Source organism: Miniopterus natalensis, chromosome 8, assembly GCF_054644295.1.
Source record: "Miniopterus natalensis isolate mMinNat1 chromosome 8, mMinNat1.hap1, whole genome shotgun sequence".
In the NCBI taxonomy this organism is placed as follows: Eukaryota; Metazoa; Chordata; class Mammalia; order Chiroptera; family Miniopteridae; genus Miniopterus; species Miniopterus natalensis.
In genome coordinates, this window is record NC_142088.1 from 42,378,968 (window position 1) to 42,399,142 (window position 20,175).

General features: G+C 39.9%; 1 protein-coding gene across 2 annotated transcripts in view; it reads right to left on the minus strand.

Moving 5' to 3' along the window:
• MYO3B (myosin IIIB) overlaps window positions 1-20,175 on the minus strand; it is a 323,317-nt gene that overhangs the window by 188,373 nt on the left and 114,769 nt on the right. For both annotated transcript variants that reach the window (XM_087819421.1, XM_016224834.2), the window contains exons 8-13: window positions 15,717-15,872; window positions 5,984-6,080; window positions 4,920-5,036; window positions 4,284-4,388; window positions 1,838-1,921; window positions 795-997 (exon numbers count right to left, since the gene is read on the minus strand). In XM_087819421.1, coding sequence (XP_087675547.1) covers window positions 795-997; window positions 1,838-1,921; window positions 4,284-4,388; window positions 4,920-5,036; window positions 5,984-6,080; window positions 15,717-15,872 — 762 coding nt within the window. The remainder of the gene's footprint in view (window positions 1-794; window positions 998-1,837; window positions 1,922-4,283; window positions 4,389-4,919; window positions 5,037-5,983; window positions 6,081-15,716; window positions 15,873-20,175) is intronic.

A 20,175-nucleotide genomic window follows, 5' to 3' on the forward strand; every position in this document is an offset into this window, starting at 1 on the left:
AATCCTAGAAGGAAGCACAGCACTGGCACACAGCAAGAATTCAATAGATAATTATTGAATAACGCATGAATGGAGCCCTGTTCCTGAGGAAGTCTGGTGTCCTCCAATAGTAATAATAATAGGAATTGTGGCTAACTCTGATAACATGTACCAGACCGGGGACTTTTTAAAGGAATTTCATATAAACAAACTCATCAATCTTTACAGCAAACCCATGAGGTAGGCTCTAGTACCATCTCCATTTCACAGATGAGGCACAGAGAGAATAAGTGACATACCCAAGGTCACCCAATAACCATCAGGGCCAGCACCTAAACCCAGAGCAGTCCATGCTGTTGATCACTATTGCTATACTGCTCTTCTTAAAAGAAATCATATTCTCTCTCAATGTAGAGGGGAAAAATTAAATGCAAAATATTCTCAGTACTTTTTTAATAGACAAGTTCAATTTTAAGAAACCTAATTATTTTTAAAGTATGTGCAATGTTGTTAAATTCTACCTGGTATAACACACTCAGGAGAAACTGGCATATCTATCCCAAAGTATTCCCACCCCAGCCTTTTGTACTCTGCTTGTAAACATCTTTTCAGTTAGAAACCACAACTTATCCTTTGCTTAAATAATTCTGTGCTTCTGGGGAGGCTAGGGGGGGAGGGGGAGAAGGAGGGGGGTTCGGAGGGGCATCCTAGCTATCAGGATGCTAAGAACAAGAGTAAAAATGCAGCAATTAAAATTCCCAAAACCTCCTAGTCTATATTGCAGAGCAAGATCAGTGACAAAATAGTGCACCTACACTGCCTGTTTTACAACTCTGGACTTTTCAAGGAGATACTCAGAGATTCTTGCCCCCATCACAGCTCCAGTTGGTGTAAACATCATTTCCAGATATTTTCCAAAACGGCTGGAGTTGTCATTGATGGCTGTGCATGCATTTCCAAAGGCTTCCACCAGGGAGTTGACTTGCAGAATTTTCTCTTTCAAGGTCTGATTATCGGCCTGTGCCAAACAGAGAGCAGTTACAAGAAGCCTCCAGAAACACTAATCCAGCAATTTACCAGGCACCCTTCCCTGGCCACAGAATTCACATTATGAATACTTAGGGGAAGAACTCCATTTGGGGAAATTAGCATCAGCCTCCAGCATTGTTTTCTCAGATGAGCAACTTGACAGTACATAGACATCAGATGACACTAGATTAGGTCATCAGTTTTTACATCCAGCTACACTTCACTTAAAATCTTTGACAGACAAAATGTCTAAACCATTTAGAAACAATTTTAAGTAGAAAGGCTCATACCTTTTCTCAATCATCCATTATAATATTCATAAACCTCATCTGTAACACATGTTCCTTAAATTCTTTCTTAGCCTCATATTAAACTAATTCTGAGCATAAGTAACTGGTGGACCATTTCTAAGTCAGTCCTTCAATGTCCATTTCATCAAGCTGAAAAATTTCATTTTCCTCAACTTTTGCTCAAAGATTTCTACTTTCCAATCCTTTAATCACCTCAGTGACTCTCTCTAATCCTGTTCCTAATGTTTAACCACTTTTACTACTTAATGGCTCAATGTTTCTATTGCATTAAAAACATAAAAAATTAATTGCCAATAATCTAGTAAATTTATGTTGGCATTATTTTTCTCACTACAGGAAAGAAAGATGGCATGCTGACATCTTAAGAGCCCTAGCTATCAGGAGGCAAACATAATAAAGATGGAATGTTTTTATGCAAACCCTTAAAAAACAACAACACAATGTTTACATTATTTGTAAAATATGAAGGTTCTCTGCAGAAACTTCTAGCCACAATACATAAAGCAGGTAGTCAGTACCTTTCCCAAGAAAGTCAAATGCTGAACAATCAGGTGGGCACTTTCTGTCTTCCCAGAGCCGCTTTCTCCACTGATGACAATGCACTGACACAGAAAATGGAGTGTTGGTGAGGAAACACCCTGTGTGTTCAGCTACGATTTTCATATAACACCCACTACTGTACACCTTCATTTTTTACTCAGCAATATGTCTTTCCTTTTCAGTACAGCGGGAGCTTCTTCAACCTTTTCATAGCTGCCTATTGTTCATTGTATAGATATACCATAGTCTATTTAACCAGTCCCATATGGATAGATACTTGAGTTTTTTTCCTTTAGTTATTACAAACAATATTGTAATGAATAACTCTACACATAGGTCATTATATTTATATGCAGGTTTGTCTATAGAATAAATTCCTAGAAATGGGGTAGTTGCATCAAAAGGTAAATACACCTGTATGTTTGATGGATAGAACCAAATGGCTTTCCTAAGGTTGAACCAATATATGAAAGTGCCTGTTCTCCTACAGCCTCACCAAACAGAGTATGTTGGATTTTTGCCAATTTGATAGGCAAAAAAATGGTATCTCAGTGTAGTTTTAATTTGTATTTCTTTTAGTATGATCAAGGTTCCATATGGTTAAGGTTATTCATATTTTCTTTTTGTGACCAGTTCATATACTTTGCTGTGTTTTTGTATTATTATTGGTCTTTTTATTATTCTTTTCTAGGAGCTCTTATAAAAGAGAATAGTGGCTTCAGTATAATAAAAAGCCATACATTTAGTCTTTGTCTCTGGTTCCTGGTGCAGAGCTCCCCAAACCCTCAGAATTGCTGAATGATAGGAGTGACAGGAACATCTTTTGTTATTCACAATCAAGTAACTTTCAGTCAAACCCAACTGCTAACCAAGTGGTTTAAGGTAGGGCTTCAGGATGGAGGCTAGCCACCAGAAAGAACAAACACACAACAAGAGAGTGGGAACTTTCAGCTCCTCCATCCCAACTTCTGCGAAGGAGAGAGGGGCTAGAGATTGACTGAGTCATAAAAACTCTTGATCAACAAGATTCAGAGAGCCTCATTCTGATGTGAACATGCTGAGGTACTGGGAGGGGGCTGTGCCCAGAGAAGGCATGGAAGTTTTGCAACACCCCTCCTCCCTATATCTTGCCTTCTGCATCTCTTCCATTTGGTTGTTCTTGAGTTGTATCCTTTATAATAAACTAGTAAACGTAAGTAGTGTTTGCCTGAGTCCTGTGAGTCATTCTGACGGGATCATGAGAATCCCTGAATTTGTAGTCAGCCAGACAGAAGTGTGGGTAGCCTGGGCACCCCATTTGTAGCTATTATCTGAAGTGGGGGCAGTCTTGTGGGACTGAGCCCTGAACCTGTGAGGTCTGTGTTAACACTGGATATAGTGTGAGAATTAAATGGATTGAACTGTTGGACATCCAATTGGTGTCAGAGAACTGGAGAACTGGTTGGTGTTAGAAAAGACACAGCATTTGGTGTCAGAAGTAGTGTCAGAAAAAAGACAAGATGTAGGGCAATTTCTTAACTTGAGAAACACATATCTCTCTCTCCATTTACTTCTTCTCTGTGAAATCTATGGATACTCCACAAGTCTCTGGGAAAGGTAAGAATGTGGAGAAGCCAAGTTTCTAACCTATGGTGAATATGTGAACTCCGTTTTATAATTCACATTGTCATCTATTCCTAAACAAATCCAAAGCAAGGACTTCACAGGGCTCAGGAAATATACACATAATAACTGTCTTGTAAAATTTCCTCACCAAATTAGATTATTTCCATTTTAAACTGAATAAAGACACAAAGGAAAACATATATATTGAAGGTAAAGGAAGGGTCAAAGGTTGGATATGCCACCACTCCGAACTGGAGGTCCAGAAAGTTCAAACATATGGATTAGTTTTGTGTTTAACCGGCACTGAGTGTAAGGTTTGTTCAGTCTTTACCAAATCCATCACAATTTCTCAGCAGCTAAACAGTGTGGTGCATGACCACTGTCAACCTATGAGCAGTATTTCATACAAAAAGGACTGGACCATGAAAATTCTGAGACCTAAATAGGATGAATTCCACTGGTCATTCTACATCCTGTTTTGTTTTTTTTTTTACAATCATTGCGTTTGTGTTATATAATCAGGTTTGTGTTAGCTCTACGTCTCACATTCACATTAGAACTATCCTTTTTACACTGTATCAGGGAAAATGAGTGCTCTTGACATGAAAGTTTCATGCTTCTGAGAAGGGTTTTCATGTTCTCCCGCTACTCTGGCTTTACCACTGTTCCTGTTTCACCAAGCTACTAATTAATTTCCTATTTCCTTGAACCAATACAAGCAACCAGAATGGAAAGTTTTCTGGAAGACTTAATAGCTGCCGAGGAAGAGAGAACACATCCTACTGTGTGACTTGGTAGAAAAGGAACGTGAGTCCTTACCTGGTCTTTGCTGAAAGTAACCATGCATTGGTAAGCAGCATCTGCTGAGGCAAAGATGTGCGGGGGATTTGAGGCACGTTTCACCCCATGATAAAGTCTGGAAAACTGAAGAAAAAATAATAATTTAAAAGGCCCTTCTACTGCACCACTGGATTTTCTAATGCTCCAGTACCTGTTGCTCATGAAACCAAGGCTTTGTCATTTATTAGGGAAACTGTAGCATCAGAAAGGCTGTGGAGCACAGGCTCTGAGATCAACAGACCCGAGTTCAAATCCCAGTTTTTCACTTGCTGGCTTCATGAGCTCATGCAAGGGAGTGAACTTTACTATGTTAAGTCTCCTCGAGTAGAAAATTGGTTAATAATAGTACTTGTCTCCCAGGGTTGTGAGAAGTAACCCAGAGCCTACAGTAAGCACTAAATGAATGTTGGCTATCATTGTTACATCTTGCTTTTAAAAGCAAGAATTCCTTGCCCCCAAATGTAAGAATTCCATCTGTGTTGCATTATTATCTGCAGTTTGGGGTATATACCCCTTGGTGGCATAGTTTTATTCTCACTTTTTCCTTCTTTGCATGTTTCCTTGTGATTTTTAATTTCCTACTAAGAAGATACATGCTCTTAAAGCGCCGCTTACCTGCGGAGAGTAGATACTTAGATTCTGGAAGGGGTTTAAGGCGATTAGGATGTCTCCCACATATGTGTAAATCAGCAAGTCCACATAACGCTCCTGCAACTGGCGAATAATTGTACCCTAAGAAGAGGACAAATGGCATTGAGAGTAAACATTATTCCCAACCAAGGGAGAGGCTCTAAAAATAAAAGCAAACATTCTTACAAGAATATTTTCCTCTAGAAGATGAAAGTAGTCCATTTAAATCACACAGTGACTCTAATGATCCTAACAGCAGAAATCTGCCTTGAAATAAGACAAAAATAGAAATATCTGAAGGAATTGGTCCACCTGGGACTTGCTAAAAGACATGGAAGATCCAGCAAAAGTTTTGTTTCTTATTACGAAAATGTATTTCACCCAATCAAAATGTTCTATTTAGAATTTGATTTAATAGGTCACTCCTAGCGATAAAGTATAGACAAAATAGTAACTTTATTTCTCAAAGCACTGCACTTAAAATATATGTGGTGGGACTATAGAATTGAACACTTTTATATTATACCTTAGTGCTTCACGCATTGCAGTTAAAGGTCCCCAGAGATAGAATCAGGAGAAGCAGGTCCAGTGCAATTAACAGCTCTATTAAACACGCATACTTTAAATGAGGATTATCACAATTTTCAAGTTTAGAATTCAAGCTATATTAACTTCACCATTTCCCTAAGTGAAGCTCCTCTTTATGAAGACTAACCAAACATCTTAACCTAAGGGTTAAACTGCACTTTTCTTTAAACAGAGAAGAATTTTCAGCTCATATAATACATTCACGTCTATGATACAAAGAGCTTCATTGGGGAAAAAAATCTACATTCTTTTCTCATCATTTGGGACGTTTAGGGGACTATGAAAGAACACAACACAAGATGTCCCAGCAACCAAATGCTCTCTGAGCTTCACTGAGGCTATGCAAACAATTAAATTTTCAAGTGACTTTAGGAGACTATGGTCTACAACAGAAAGGTCAGACTATTCACATGAAACAAATGTCATCAGTGAGAATTATCTACTAAATATTTAGTGCCTACCTCATCCAGAACCTCTAGATTGACCAAGTCATCCTCAAGGCAGTATTTTTCAGCATCTTGCACATGATAGGGTCTTCTAGTATGCATCCTTTCACACCTAGAAGTTCATCCAAAGAATATTAGCACTGAGACAGTAAATAATACAGCAGAAAGAAGGCAATGACAATGTCTCTTTCAGTCTTATCCCAGGAAGTCTTACCCCAGAGGCTTCAGAAAAAGGGGCAAGAAGAGCAAGCTCCGTCCAAACCCCAAGCTCTCTCCCTGTCTCTGCAGGGCTCCCAGAGCTAAGTGAGCTCCAGAGCTCGAGCCCTTCTTCTACCACAGTAGGAAATACTAGCAAATGGGTACATCGAATACTTACATCTTCTCTTCTTAAATGCCAATCCCAGCACTTCCTCACATTTTTTTCTGTTCACTGTTAGGTATATAGTTTTCACTGGGGTACTTCCCTTGAGGTCCCGTCATGCTATCCATCAGTACCACCCCCAACTTTTTGAGGAAGTTTGAAACTATAGAAAACTTCATAGAATAATATAGCAAATACTAATAAATAAATCAATGCTTACATATTATGTTATTTGTTTATTTAAAATCCCTTTGTGACCCATGTTCATACTATTCCCCTTTCCTGAGTAACCATTATTTGGTGAGTATCCTTCAGTCTATATTTAAATAGTCATCATACACATATATGTACCCATGAACAATATATAGATTCTGTAGGTTTAATTATAAAAATATCACACTGTAGATTTCATTCTGCAAACTGGCTTTTCCCCCCCATTCAACATTATGATTTCTCCCTCATATATATATATGTTAAAATATTGATCAACATTAGGCTGATTCCAATTTTTTGCTATTAGAAACAAAACAGCATTCAATATCTTTATGTTCATCCCCTTGTGCATATATATGATTTTCGGGGGGGGGGGGGAGCACAATTGTTGCTCACTGGCATTTAAAATAACTTGGCTGACAATCAACACCAGCTCCCTTTGGCATTCTGAAATATAGTTCTTTAAGGTATAAAATTAATGCAAGGTCAAAGTAGGCCTTCCCACAATTCCCTTCATAAACTTATCACTATTCCACGTGGCATAGGGAAAGCACTGGCCTAGCAGTTACGAGCTCTGGGTCCTAGTCTCGGGGTTGTGAGTAATGTGGTGTGGGCCACTCAGCAAATCCCTCACTCAGCATGCCAATTTCCTTCATCTATAAATAGAATCAATCGTGACTGGCTCGTCTATCTCACAGGTGGCTGTGAAAGCAAATACAGTCATAGATTTAAAAATGCAAAGGGTTGAAAAAATGTACCAAGTGCTATTCTTACATTCTTGTCAATATTAGGAATCAACAATTTGCACAACTTCACACATCAGTCACATGGGAACAAAGTCACATGGGAAATGTCCTGCCAGGTTCTACAGTCCATCCGCAGAGAAGCACCACTGCCCGGTTCCTCCCTAGCCCGCTAGCCCACCGCAGTCACAGCTTTGACGGGCACAGTTCTCTCTCGCCAGGTCCCAGAGGCTGGCTGTACTGAACGCTTTGCTCTCAGTGTCATGTAGGCTTCACGGCATCCTGATACACACGCCATCCCTTGCTATACACATTTCACAAAAGCAGGTAAAAAGGAGGAATCAAACACAACAGCTCTGCATACTGAGTCCTGAGTTTATAACACAGTGGAAATGACTTTTTTTCAGGAAACACTGGCTTTTTTTCTCTTCCCGCCTATTGCATTAACTGTGGCTTCCCAGCCCTCATCACTGATAGATTTGAAGAAAGGGTATTTAAAGCATGGTGTTAGTCATCTCCATGCTAGAACCAGGCTGCTGATAATTCACATAAAGGTCCAAAGTAGGTGAAGCTTAATTATACTTAATAAAATCAAATTTATAACCTAAGCATTTTTTATTAAGCAGAATGGTTTATTTATCTGTGTTCTAACATATTAGTGATGTCAAAGAGAAACCAGATTGGTTTAAAACACAGATTTTTATAAAAGTCAGAGCTGCTACCTGCTTCTACCTAACCACTTTGCTAAACAACACAGCAGAAGGGTACCTATTTCTGGCCAAATCCTCTGCACATAAAACCTAAGCATTTTTCTCTTGAAGTTCATCAAAAAATAAAATATCGCAATGCACTTGTTATAAATTATTAAATTCTCATCATATTAAACTTAGCCAGTTTATCTCTTTCCTATATATTTATCTTGGAATTATAAGATATAGGCTTATGTTAGAGTATTTTACAAATCCTTTGACAAAGAAAATCAGGAGTTAAGAAAAAGTCATCCACAGATCTGGTCCCAGTCAAGATGGAGCAATCACTCTCCTCTCTGTCTCTCCACCAAATGCAATAAATATCCTGGACAGATTGCATGGGACTCTGAGAAGCAAATGGCAACAGGTAGAGTGGGAAATCAGAATTCACAATTAGAATTCAAGATACCACTGAATCAATGGCAAGTTTCCCAGGGATTTTTTTTTACTCCAGTAACTCCTGACTCAGACTTAAAGGCAGCCTGAACTGCATTACAAGGATGTGAAGTTTTGTGCTGAGTGACATTTTTACAGCCAACTGTAAAAATGGAAGCACTGACCAAACCTCCACTTGAGTATCACAAATGAATAAACTCTAGCACAAAGTTGTGACTGTCAATGTGAACATGTATGAAGCAATGCTGCCAGGACTGAAGTAGTCATCTTCTGACCCTGCTGCAGACCATCTGTATGCTAATCTGTCCTTCTCACAGGTTTAACCTCCAGGAATCATGCAGATTCTGTCTGCAGATCTGAGCTGGATTCTCATAAAAATCTTCTCCAATAATATTTTATAAACAACAAACAACTTTTTAAAGGTTTCACCTGCTGTTATTAGCAATGTATGACCTCTTCCCACATGTACAGGCAATCAAATCCCTTAAGATTATTTGCTCCTAAAATTGAAGCTGGCAATTTAAAGGCTGATGAGATGCCAGGTCTTTCCATTCTGAAAAAGACCAGTGACAGAAATGACCTGCTAGCCCTTGCTCTAACCTTCCCCAGCTAGTGTTCTTTTGAAACTGCTCCCTGCTTCATTTTCCTGCCCTGGCTCTGAGATTTGGAGGGTCTATTGAAGAGAAAAAAATTATTTATTACAATTTTCATGTCTTTATTTACATTATTTTAGAATACATGTACTTATAAAGGTGTTATATTGTTTTGAATTTGCCTAGTTTTTGTTTAAATGAATCAAAATAAGTTTGGTTTAAATTGTTTAGTGTTCTTGAGTTAAATGATTTGTCATCACTAGCAACAACCAATTTAAATTTCGTTTAATTCACATACTCCACCTAGTGCCTTACTTGAGAATAGCATCTATTATCAATCTTGGCTGAAAAATTCCTTGTTTAATGTGAAAATTACAGATTTCCAACTAAAAGGTACTTGACTGAGTATTGGAAAGCTTAGAGGAATGGAGAAATATATAAACAAATAGATAAATAGCAAAAGGCATTCTATTAAAACAAGAGTATTACCCTGGCCAGTGTGGCTCAGTTGGCTGGAGAGTCATCCAGTACACAAAAACCTAGCAGGCTCAATTCCCAGTTAGGGCACATACCCAGGTTGCATTATGAATTAAACCATTTCTCTGTGAGCACTCTTTAATATCACATCACTGTGCCTGCAGACTTCTTTGTTTGAGCTGTTGGTCACAAATATTATATATGACAAGGAGAAAATTCTGAGGTGTCCTAAGTTAAATTACAGCAGACTGGAGGGGTAGAAGAAAGAGATGAGAGATGTTAATCAGTTAACAACTGCAGGCTGAAACCAACAAAAACTGATAACATTCCTGAATGTATGTTAAAACTTTGAATTAACCCTCTGTCTAAAGAGAATAGCTGACCAACTGACCACCAGGGCCACTGCACCTTGTTTATCTTGCAGGATTGCCCGCAACTGATACTAAAGAGCAAACACTTCTTCCTATGGACTATGCACCCACTCAGAACTAGCCCCTTTATCTACAGCCAATGTAAATTCTTTCAAAACAACATACATCTTCTCCAAACTCATGTATGAAAGAGCCTGCCAACTCCATTGTCCACTCCATCTAGCCCTGCTGCTGGTGGCTCAACACTGCATGCCCTAGGAACTGTCCTTTTTCTCGCTATCATATCACTCAATAAATTCCTTTCTTTTAGAAAAGCTTATGCCATAAAAGTTTTTGTTTTACCTATATTTTGTCCAAAAGTAACTCCTTAATCCCTTAGCCTCTACCTGTCTGCTGACTATGCCTGTGGAAGCAGTGACTTCCATATAGGAAGATCAAAACAGGGCCGTAGGAGCTTCATGCAGGTGTGGCAGTTTACAGTCTTCCCTTTACTACCAACTATGGTAACCAACAAAACAATTTAGAGGCCTCCAAATCATAACTCAAGGATAGGAAGGAACCAAAATCCTTAGCCTAATAATTACAGGGGATGTGCTAGTAAGAGATTAAATTTTGCACTAAGAAATGTCTGATGGTCTTTTAGACAGTCACACTGTGAGAGGACCACTCTAGAGTCCACCGCTGCCTCCATTCGTCCTACTCAGGATCAGAGCCCTCCTCTCCATTCAAGAGTGGCACTGGAATAAATGAAGAATGACCAACAGAGTTTCCAGACACAGAGTCTGTTGGGGATTGATAAAACAAGGGTAGGGAAGCAGTAAGGGAAGGGTCCAGGTGGTAGTCCTCACGACTCTAAGACAAAGGCTTCTGGGCCATGGGCAGAGCCCAGGGGCCAGCTGACACATTGGGTAGATCAGAGGAACCACTCCCTCAGCACCACATTCAATGGATTCCATACAAAAATGTTACTCAAAATTGAGGATAGAGTACTACTGATAGAACAGTCAGTGATGTTGCATATTTCTTTCAAATCCTTATTCCCATTTCAGTATACCCTTTGATAACAGAGTTGACGAAAGAGAAACTTTTATTTGACTATAACTATGTAATCATGGACCTAGAGTATGAAAACAATGGCAAACTATGGAGGTGTGACACTGTTCTACTGGAAGTTCAACATGGATGGAGATAGCACCTACATAACTCTAACTACATAAGCTCTATCTTGACCTGGAACATAAGCTTCCATCAAACAAACATCACGATACATAGAATAAAAATAGAAAAATTATTTGGGTGGAAATCACTATAGTATCTCCCTGTGTTTTCATCTAAGCATGGTTTTGGCCAGAATACCAATAAATCAGCATCCTATCATCAATTCTTTTAGACAGTATTTGTATACCCACCATCTCTAGCAGCAAGAAAAAATGACACTAGCAGAAAATTATATATGAATTTGTTCACTCAGTTATAGAGACAGATAAAGATGCAGATACTAATTATAACAGCCTGTGGATTTATTTCTTGTCTGTTAGGACAGGAGGATCTTTAACCTCCTATGTCAAGCATGTGTCAAGCATCTTCAGCACTTGATGAAGTAGTCATTAAGAAGTCATTCATTTACACAGGAGCTCAGGCACCCACCAGTGTGGGTAATACGGAGTGGGTGTGTGCACGCACTCCTGCTCACGTTTGCCGGTGAAAGAAGTGAGTGAGCAAGGCTTACTGGGAAAAGCTCAGCAGCTCCATGGTGAGAAATCTGTTTTTAAAGGTCACTGCTGTAGGTTGAAAAGAAATCAGCAAAGCTGAGGTCATTGTTTTAATCAGCCTCAGGCAAATTGCAAGGGTAGAATCAAAATCCATTCAACAGAGCAGAAAACAATCAGCAACTTACTTCTTCTACCAAGTAATAGAGTAGACCCTTGGCATTTACGAATTTAATATTTGTGGTTTCAGCTAGTCCCAGGCCACCTGCAGGGGAATGACAAGCAGCGTCTTGTAATTTTACGGAGGCTTGCAGTTGAGTACATGATGAGAGGTTGGAAGGCAGGAGGGGTCCCAGTACAGCCAACCCAGCACCTTCCCTACCTCCATTCTCATTCCAGAGAGTGGTTTGCCACTTCTCCCACTAACTCCTGTGAAGTGATTTTTTTAAAAAGCATGTTTTCACATCTACTTCTCTGATACCAATGAATTCAGGAATTTGCAAAACTGGTTTGGGGATAAAGTTATTTTTCAAGGTCAAGGAAATGGAAGCTGCTGTAAAGGAAATGGCCAAATTGCTTAAGAGCACCTCTGACAGGTTAAGTAAAAATGAAGCCCCAAACTATTGGTCACAGAATTTTAGGGCTGTTTAACCTCCTTTGAGAGAGCAAGTCTTGGATACATAACCTCTCTTTTGTACCTGAATCAAACATATGTTATGGCACAATTATAAATTCCCCCTTCCCTATAGCTTCCTCAAACTACCAACTTCTCTCTCCTCCGGGGAAAGTACTGACGTGAGCAGGACATTTTCTACCTTTGCAGGAAGAGTAAGACAGTTTTCCCTGTAACCTGCAGGTCTCATTTCTCTGCATTTGCTCTCAAAACTAAACAACTGTCTCCAGCTAGGAGGCCTAGGACTGGGACCACTGAAGAACCCGACTTTGGGGAGAAAGCTGGAAGGTCTATGTATCATCTGGCCGTACGTGGCATTGCATTTGATGGGATATGACGAGGAAGCAAAATTTTTTTCCTGGTCTCGGTCTCTTAGTGTCTTGCAATTTCTGTTTACCTGTGGTGTGAGCCAGGGCAGGGAGGCCGCCCGATCTGGGTAGACCCTGTGACACTTCTCTGTTTCCCTAATCTCTCTCATTCAATCCACCAGTAAGTCCTGACACTGCCATTATCTTAATATCTTGTTATTTGCAATGGCCATGGTCTGCTCCCACTCATCTCCTTGGCTCCAGCTATGCCAGCTCCATCCCACTCCCCACGCTGCAATTGGAACAACCTTCCTGGAGCACATCCTTGCTTGAAACCCTTCGGTGGCTCCCAAGTGCCTAAGGAACAAGTCCAAGCTCATTATTGCATCATGACTTGGCCCCTGCCTGCCTTACCTTCCCCACCCCTGCCCGATCCCATGCCAAGTTCCAGCAATGCCAACTAATTTTTCACCAAATCCCCTATGCTCTCTCCAGCCTCTGTGCCTTTGCCCTTGGCTCACTCTCCCCCTCTACCTGGAATAACCCGCTTCCCCTAACTTACTTCAGGACATTTCAAGGATCATTTTCCCACCAGTTCCAAGGGTCTTCCCTTCCCAGGTGCTCTGGGAGGGACCCCAGGCATCCCTCTATCCAGGCACTTTTCATGCTGTGCTGTTCTCATCTGATTCTTATCTGTTTCGCACACAGGACTATTAGCTCTTTATCAGGAACTGTATCTGACTTGCCTTTGTAGTTCCTCTGGTCAGCAGAGGGCCTGACACATACACAAATAAATATCTCTTGAATGAATAAATGAATAAATTAGACTTTAAATAAGAGACAGAAATTGATATTTTTAACATTTAGTACCTTGGTACTGTTTATTTTCATGATGTTGTTTGGTAAGCAAATACAGATAAATTTGCACAGATTAAGGCCAAAAGAAACGGAAGACTTAGAATTAAATAAGCCATGTATACTACTTCTACTACTGCTGCTAACTCTGATTCAGGGCTAACTCTGTGATCAACCCTATGCTAATGTATTTTTTACGTTTTGACTGAACCCTCAAAATCACCCCCATTTTATAGATGAAGAAATATCAAAACAGAAAAATTTTACTAACTTGTCTGTAAGTGGCTGAGCTGGAATTGAAACCTGGCAGAGCCAGTGGTTTTAACGACCACACTGTACTGCCTGCCATGTGACCATTTGCACAGAAAAATGGTAAGTTGTGTATTTGCCTCACTCACCTCAATTTTTCAGGGTTTTTTTCCACCTCAACTTAGAAACTCACAACTTTAAATATATTGAATTACCAGCATCAAATGATATTTGAGAATTTCTCTGGGTGGGCTTAAAAAACACATATATAGCCACCTCCTTGCCAGTTGCTAAAGGAAGTAATAGAGCAGGATGGGTGGCAAGTTGTGTCAAATACATGAATTGTGTTTCCTTTAGAATTAATTTTCCTACCTCCTAAGGAAGTCGCTGTTGAAAATTTCACTACCTATTTGTGAGGTTACATTTTTGAAAAAGTGACTTTCAAAGAAACACAAACTTCTGAGTGAAACGGAAGATTACAGAGACCCAGTAAGAAACCTCTGCCACCACATGAGGCTTTTGACAGCATCAAAGGAGCTAACAAACATAAAGAGAAATTAGAGAAGGGGGGGGGGGGAGCCTGGAGACAAGATTTTCTATGGTAGAAGGAGAAAACTCTTTAAAGAGAGAACATGCATCTGGACGGGCAAAGTAAGGCAAAAGTGAAAGCAGGATAACTTTGCAAACTAAGTCTCAGAAACTGCTCTGCAGCAAATTTCCAAACAGAGAGACGAAGGAAGAGGAGACACCTGATTTGACTTAGAGCATTGAAATGCTGAGTTTGCTTTTTTTGCTTGGTTTATATTTTATTTTATCTCATCTTAATTTTGGGTAGTCCTGCTGTGTGTGTGTGTCTATAGGTGGGTGGTTGAGGGGCTGTGGCTGGTGTACAGGGACAACAGCAGGGGGAGGAAAGGGATTTCAGTTATCCTGGGCTTAATTACAAATTCGACTGCTTCATAAAGGAACAAGTCACAAGAATTTCTGAGTGTTCCTCTACCCCTAAGCAAGCCACAGAAACAGAAATGGCAGTGGAAAGGGGGAAAGAGTGGGAAAGAATTTGTTCTGCGCTATCCCGAAGAGCCTGGTTGAGGAGGTGGGGAGCAGCAAGACAGTCACCTTGAAACTTTGCCTCCAGCTCCAAGGGTTCTGATGCTTTTTGATTTGTAAACAACTTTCTGCAGAACACATGAATATTTCTAGCACTTGTGACTTGTGATATTTTATTTTCCCCTATTCCAATTTTTTGAATTGGAATAATGGATTAGAGCTTATCTGCACTCTGGCCAGTTTTATAAAACCAAATAATTGCTGAGCTGGGGAAGCAGCTTTATTTGCATTTAAAAAAATTTTTAAGAGAAATTCTGCCACCCTCTGGACAGAAACCAAACATCTATTTCCACAGACCACCACAGAAGACTGCTTTATGCAACTGCCCTTGAAAATAAACATTTACTTTTTAAATGTCTAAAAAGGGAGGGGGAAGAATCCCAGTAGTTTCAGATAGCATTGACAATGGGGGGAGGTGATTATTTTAAAATACTAACTTGCTTCTAAGATATTTTTAACTAAAGAAACCGGTCTCAGAGCACATTTGAGAAAAAGGCTTCAGCATTCAACTTGCAATCTTTCCAAAAATCACAAAACAGCCTACATTTCTGCTCCAGTCTGCAACAGCCAAGCAAAGATTTCTCACACAATTTCAGCTGTGACTGCTTTCATACAGTTACCTTTATTGGGTAGGGGAAAAATCCACATTTATATTAAATATAAACATATGTGTTGGTTTTTAACTAGAACACATGGGCAGAGTGAGATTTCAGCTACACTTGAGAGAAATTAGCCAGAAGAGCACAAAGGCGCAGCGTAGTTCGGAAGCTCTAACCCTCTCATCCACTAGGCATGAAGCACTTAATATTATGTAAATGAAGCTCTCGGAAATGCAGGGATGTGGTAATTACCAGTAATAATGCTGGGCAAATCTAAACACACGGCATGCTGTTTTTATTAATAACCAGAGAGAGGAAGCGGGAAGACACCGAGCACCATACCTGGTTTTAACAACAGGGTTTAGATGCTTCTGGTCTTGGAGTACCTTGGCCAGCTGCTTCTGCAGAAACAAAACCTTGCCGCGGACTCCCTGAATAAACGGGTGGTCGAGGAGCTGTGTGACGGGCGGCCGCTTTTCAAAATCCTTAATAAGACACCTGTTTGCAGAAATCAACAAACAATCCAAAGTACAATCTTAGACACCTGGCTCCTCTGTCAATATGGGAGAGGGGTGGAGAAAAGGCTCATTTATAAAACCCCATCACTGACCTAACAAAGCTCTTTCTTTATTCATATGTGCCAGAACATAGAAAAAGTAACAATTCTCTATTAGTTGAATTAATTAAAACATCTGAAATCTATTTTAGTTTAAGTACATATTGAAAACAATCAATTGATTCTAAATACTCAAAACACTGGAAAAGTAGATTGGTCAGACTGAACTTTCTGTCTGAATTTTCATTACAGAAAAATGTTTACAATGGAGACAAGTTGATTAGTCTATATACTTTATTTTGGAAGCATTTAAAATCACATACTATCAAGTAAGTCCAATCTCAACCTAAAATGCCCACTGTGTGGTGGTGGGCAAATGTATTTAGGAGTCTGCAAGGAAAGAAACTGATCATAGAGAAGCCTTCACAGAGAAGGTTCAACACCTTGATTTCTAATGTCTTTTGAAGAAGCAGAAAAACCTCAGGACAGGAAGTGACTGCAATATAATTCAGACAAATTGGAATGAAATTATGCAAACGGGGAACAAAAGAGTCCATTCGAAATGGTAAACACTGGACTGTATTTAAACTCCTCTGCGGTTAATTGGTTAAAACTGCACCAGTATAACCACTTTCTGTTTCAGGTTCAATACCCTTTTCAAAGAAAACAATGATTTAGTGCAATTTGCTGTATGCTCTCTGTTACCAAAAATGATTTTGACACAAGGAAATTTCTACTGAAATTGAATCTGATGAATACCCCTCCAATTACCATCACATTTCTATTCTGACTAGCTAGCTGCCCTTGATAGGAGAGAGAAATTTTAATAGCTGCCCTTGTAAACTATCAGTCTCTAGCTCACATAGGAGGCTTAGAATAAACACTGGATGCCATTCTGCCCACTCCATGAAATAAACGTTTCCAGTTTTCCCACTAATGACATGCCGGCAACATCTAAAACACAACGTATTTTAAATAATGAAATGCATTGACAGATGGTAAAAAGTTCAGCCTCACCTTGAGCATTATTTCAAAATATTTAAGCAGTTCCCCAAACAGTCCTCAACTGTTGGATTCACAAAAGGCTTTAACCTTTGCGATTTACACGTCCAACCAATTTCACATCCCTCACCTTCTAGTCTTGAAAAGATTTTCAGTCGATTTCCCAGTCACTCCATTTTAGAATTGATTCAGGGGGTTTTCTTTCTATTGGAACTGGAGCTTTCAGCTAGAAATGCCAAAAGAACCTAGATTATCTCCACTCTGCTGCCTGCATGACTTAAATACCACCTCTGCCTTGCCATGGGAAGAAATCAATCATTTGACTTGAATAGGTTTGGGGGCCTTTTGTATAATCTATTATTTTTCCTACCAAAAGAAAAAAATCAGTGCACATGCTTAAAAAAATACTATGTTCATGTCTTTACTCCGGCAATCTTCCCTGAATTCCCTGTATATGAATTTATATGTGTATATGGCTATGAAAGAAAAATAATTGCTAATGTTTCCCTCAGCACCTGGAGAAAAGGAACCTCATGGTAGTTATACGGTGAAATAATACAGGTGAATGGCCCCGTCCTCCTGGCTTGAGGAATGGTGTACGAAAACTCCTAAAATAAAACACAGTCTGTGTCCTCTGAGAGTTCCTACTGGAGATGGACTTGGTGGCTTTGCACAGCCCCACCCCAGAGCCTCAGAGGGAGTCAGACAGGAGACCGGGAACCCCTGGGTCTTGCAGCTAATCCTGCCAGTGCTTTGGGGTGGGTCACATTATATCTGTCTCTCGTCACCAAAGAGACATACGCCCTGTACCCATGTATATCCCCAAACACAGAGAGATTTCTTAATAGGTTTCTCTACCTAATGTTTCCTTCCTTTTTTCCTGCATTAGCTGTTTCAACTGACTGCTACCAAAAAAGGAAGAAAGAGCAAGAGCACCAGGGCCACCCTCAGTTGCCTGTTGAGCAGTGCCAATCCATCAAATGGGTAAACTCAGGGGGCTGAGGCTGAAGGTGGGAGGCATAGCGATGAATAGAAAACTCAGAGCAAGTGAATGGGAAAGTGGGCTGGAGCTGCTTCTGCCTTTCTCCTTGGGACAGTTTCCAGGTGAGGCCTGAAAACATGGTCCTTCTGGTACTTCAGTAATTACATCTCCTTAGATAGAGTTGGAAAGAGACCAGGAAACTCACACTGCAGCCTTATGAAAATAGGTCTCTACTGGAGTCTAGGGGTGCAGTTAAAGGTGCTATACCTTGTTTCATAATTTTAGCATCTAGTGGGGGAGCAAGGTTGCCAAAAAGGTTGCAAGATCATTGGGTATTTTGGAGAGGATCTCTCTCTAGAACACAGAGGGAGTGAGAGAAAAGAGGAATACATAATAAAATGAGGTAATCAGACAAGGAAGGAACTAACAAATGAATCTGTTGTCTCCTGAAGATTCAAAAAATGAAGGTAGGCATATTAATTTCTGGAAGCAGTGATCAAGAGGGTTTGTTAGTTCTCTCAGAAGGACCCAAGTGGACTGAATGTCATTCCACTGGGTCAGCAAAACTGAAGCTGAGTGTATATGGGAAGAATGCTAAGCAGAGTTGTGACATATCTGACTGCATTGGAGGATTTTTAGGAGAAGGGCATGGAGACCTTGAGGATATAAGCTTATTCTAAAACTCTCTTGCATACTTTTTTCTCATGGGGGAGCAAAGAGCCAGAATAAAATGGAACTATTATTTTACTGAGAAGTAGAGGAAAGTTCTACTTTAGGAGCAGATATGGCTGCAAATCATGCATTACTAGATACAGGTCATTGGAATCATCTCACCTCATTTGTTCAGCAAACATTTATTAACCAGCCAGAATTAGCCAAACTAAACAAATTTATTAAAAAAATTATGATTCTTTTCCTTAAGGATCTACAGTCTAATGGAAAGATGGAAGGGCAAGAGAAACACAGGAAAGAGCAGAAGCCAGTATTTGCTTATATACAGGGTGGCGTGAAAGTAGGTTTACAGTTGTGAGTATGAGAAACACAGTTTATTCTTATATTATTATAACTTATTAATTATTGTATTATTTTCCATATGAACAACTGTAAAACTACTTTTGCCCACCCTGTGTTTAGAATAAGAAATAATCACCCAAAGCACAGGGTTTTGGAGTTAAGAGATGGAGATTTTCTATTTTAACCTCTTGTATGTGGTGAGGGAGTTAAGGTCAGGTCCTGGTCGTGATGGGGCCAATTCTCTGACTCCCATGAGAGAATCCTTCCCACCCTGCAATGTGTTGTTTAAAATGGCACAGATGCAGAATAATACTCAGGTGGTGGGTGGGGGACTCCAGTCAGGGAAGACTTAGTGGAGCAGGTGAGAACCGAGCTAGGTTTGGGGGAAGTTTTGTAACTAAGTTGAATTCCATTGGTGGAGAAGAGGTAGAGGCATTTCAAAGTTAGCAAACCAGATCAGCGATGCAAGAAGCCTGGCTAGGCAAGCTGTGTAGCCAGGGACAAAGCCACCACAACATTCACCTTCACCTCCTAAGCTGCATCCTTTAAATGCCTAAGAACTTTAGTCCCTTTACCAACTTTAACTAGGGTGTATTCTTTGTTGCTTAAGAGTTTGCAATTTGGTGCCCCAAACTCATACTGTTAGTTTGTCAGGTCGTCATTTGTCTTACTCTCCTTCCAGGCAGGGATTTAGCGGATTAAGACAGAATTGACTACTGAATCTATAAGAATTCCTGACAGCCTCTATGTCCTTTAAAAAAGCATGTTAAAGTCCTCCAACCTGATTTGAAGAACAAACATGGAAAACTAAGAAAGTTATAATATGCTTGTCCATTTCGGGATTGATTATTAAACCAGAAATGTCAAATCCCAGATGCAGAATATTCCCCCCCACCACCTGGGGATTGGAAAGTTTTACAAGAGAATGTATAAAATGTTGATTTTTGTATGGAGAATGGGGGCCAGGCAGTGTGAGGTGAGTTGGGTGAAATACTAGACACATATGATATTCCACTGAAAATGAAACTAGTGTTCTGGTCAAAAGGTATAAGAAACAGTTATACTCTAACCCAGGCAAGTCTGGAGTTTCGCAATGCACATGAGCACATTAAATGTTCTTAGAAGTACAGGGGTAAAGAAAACAGCTTACTTCTGTTTAAGTCCATGTTTCCAAACCTGTGGGCCACAGGCCCTTTTCTGTGTCAGTGGGACCAGGGCCCTGCAAATGGTATCTTCAGAAGCTCCGC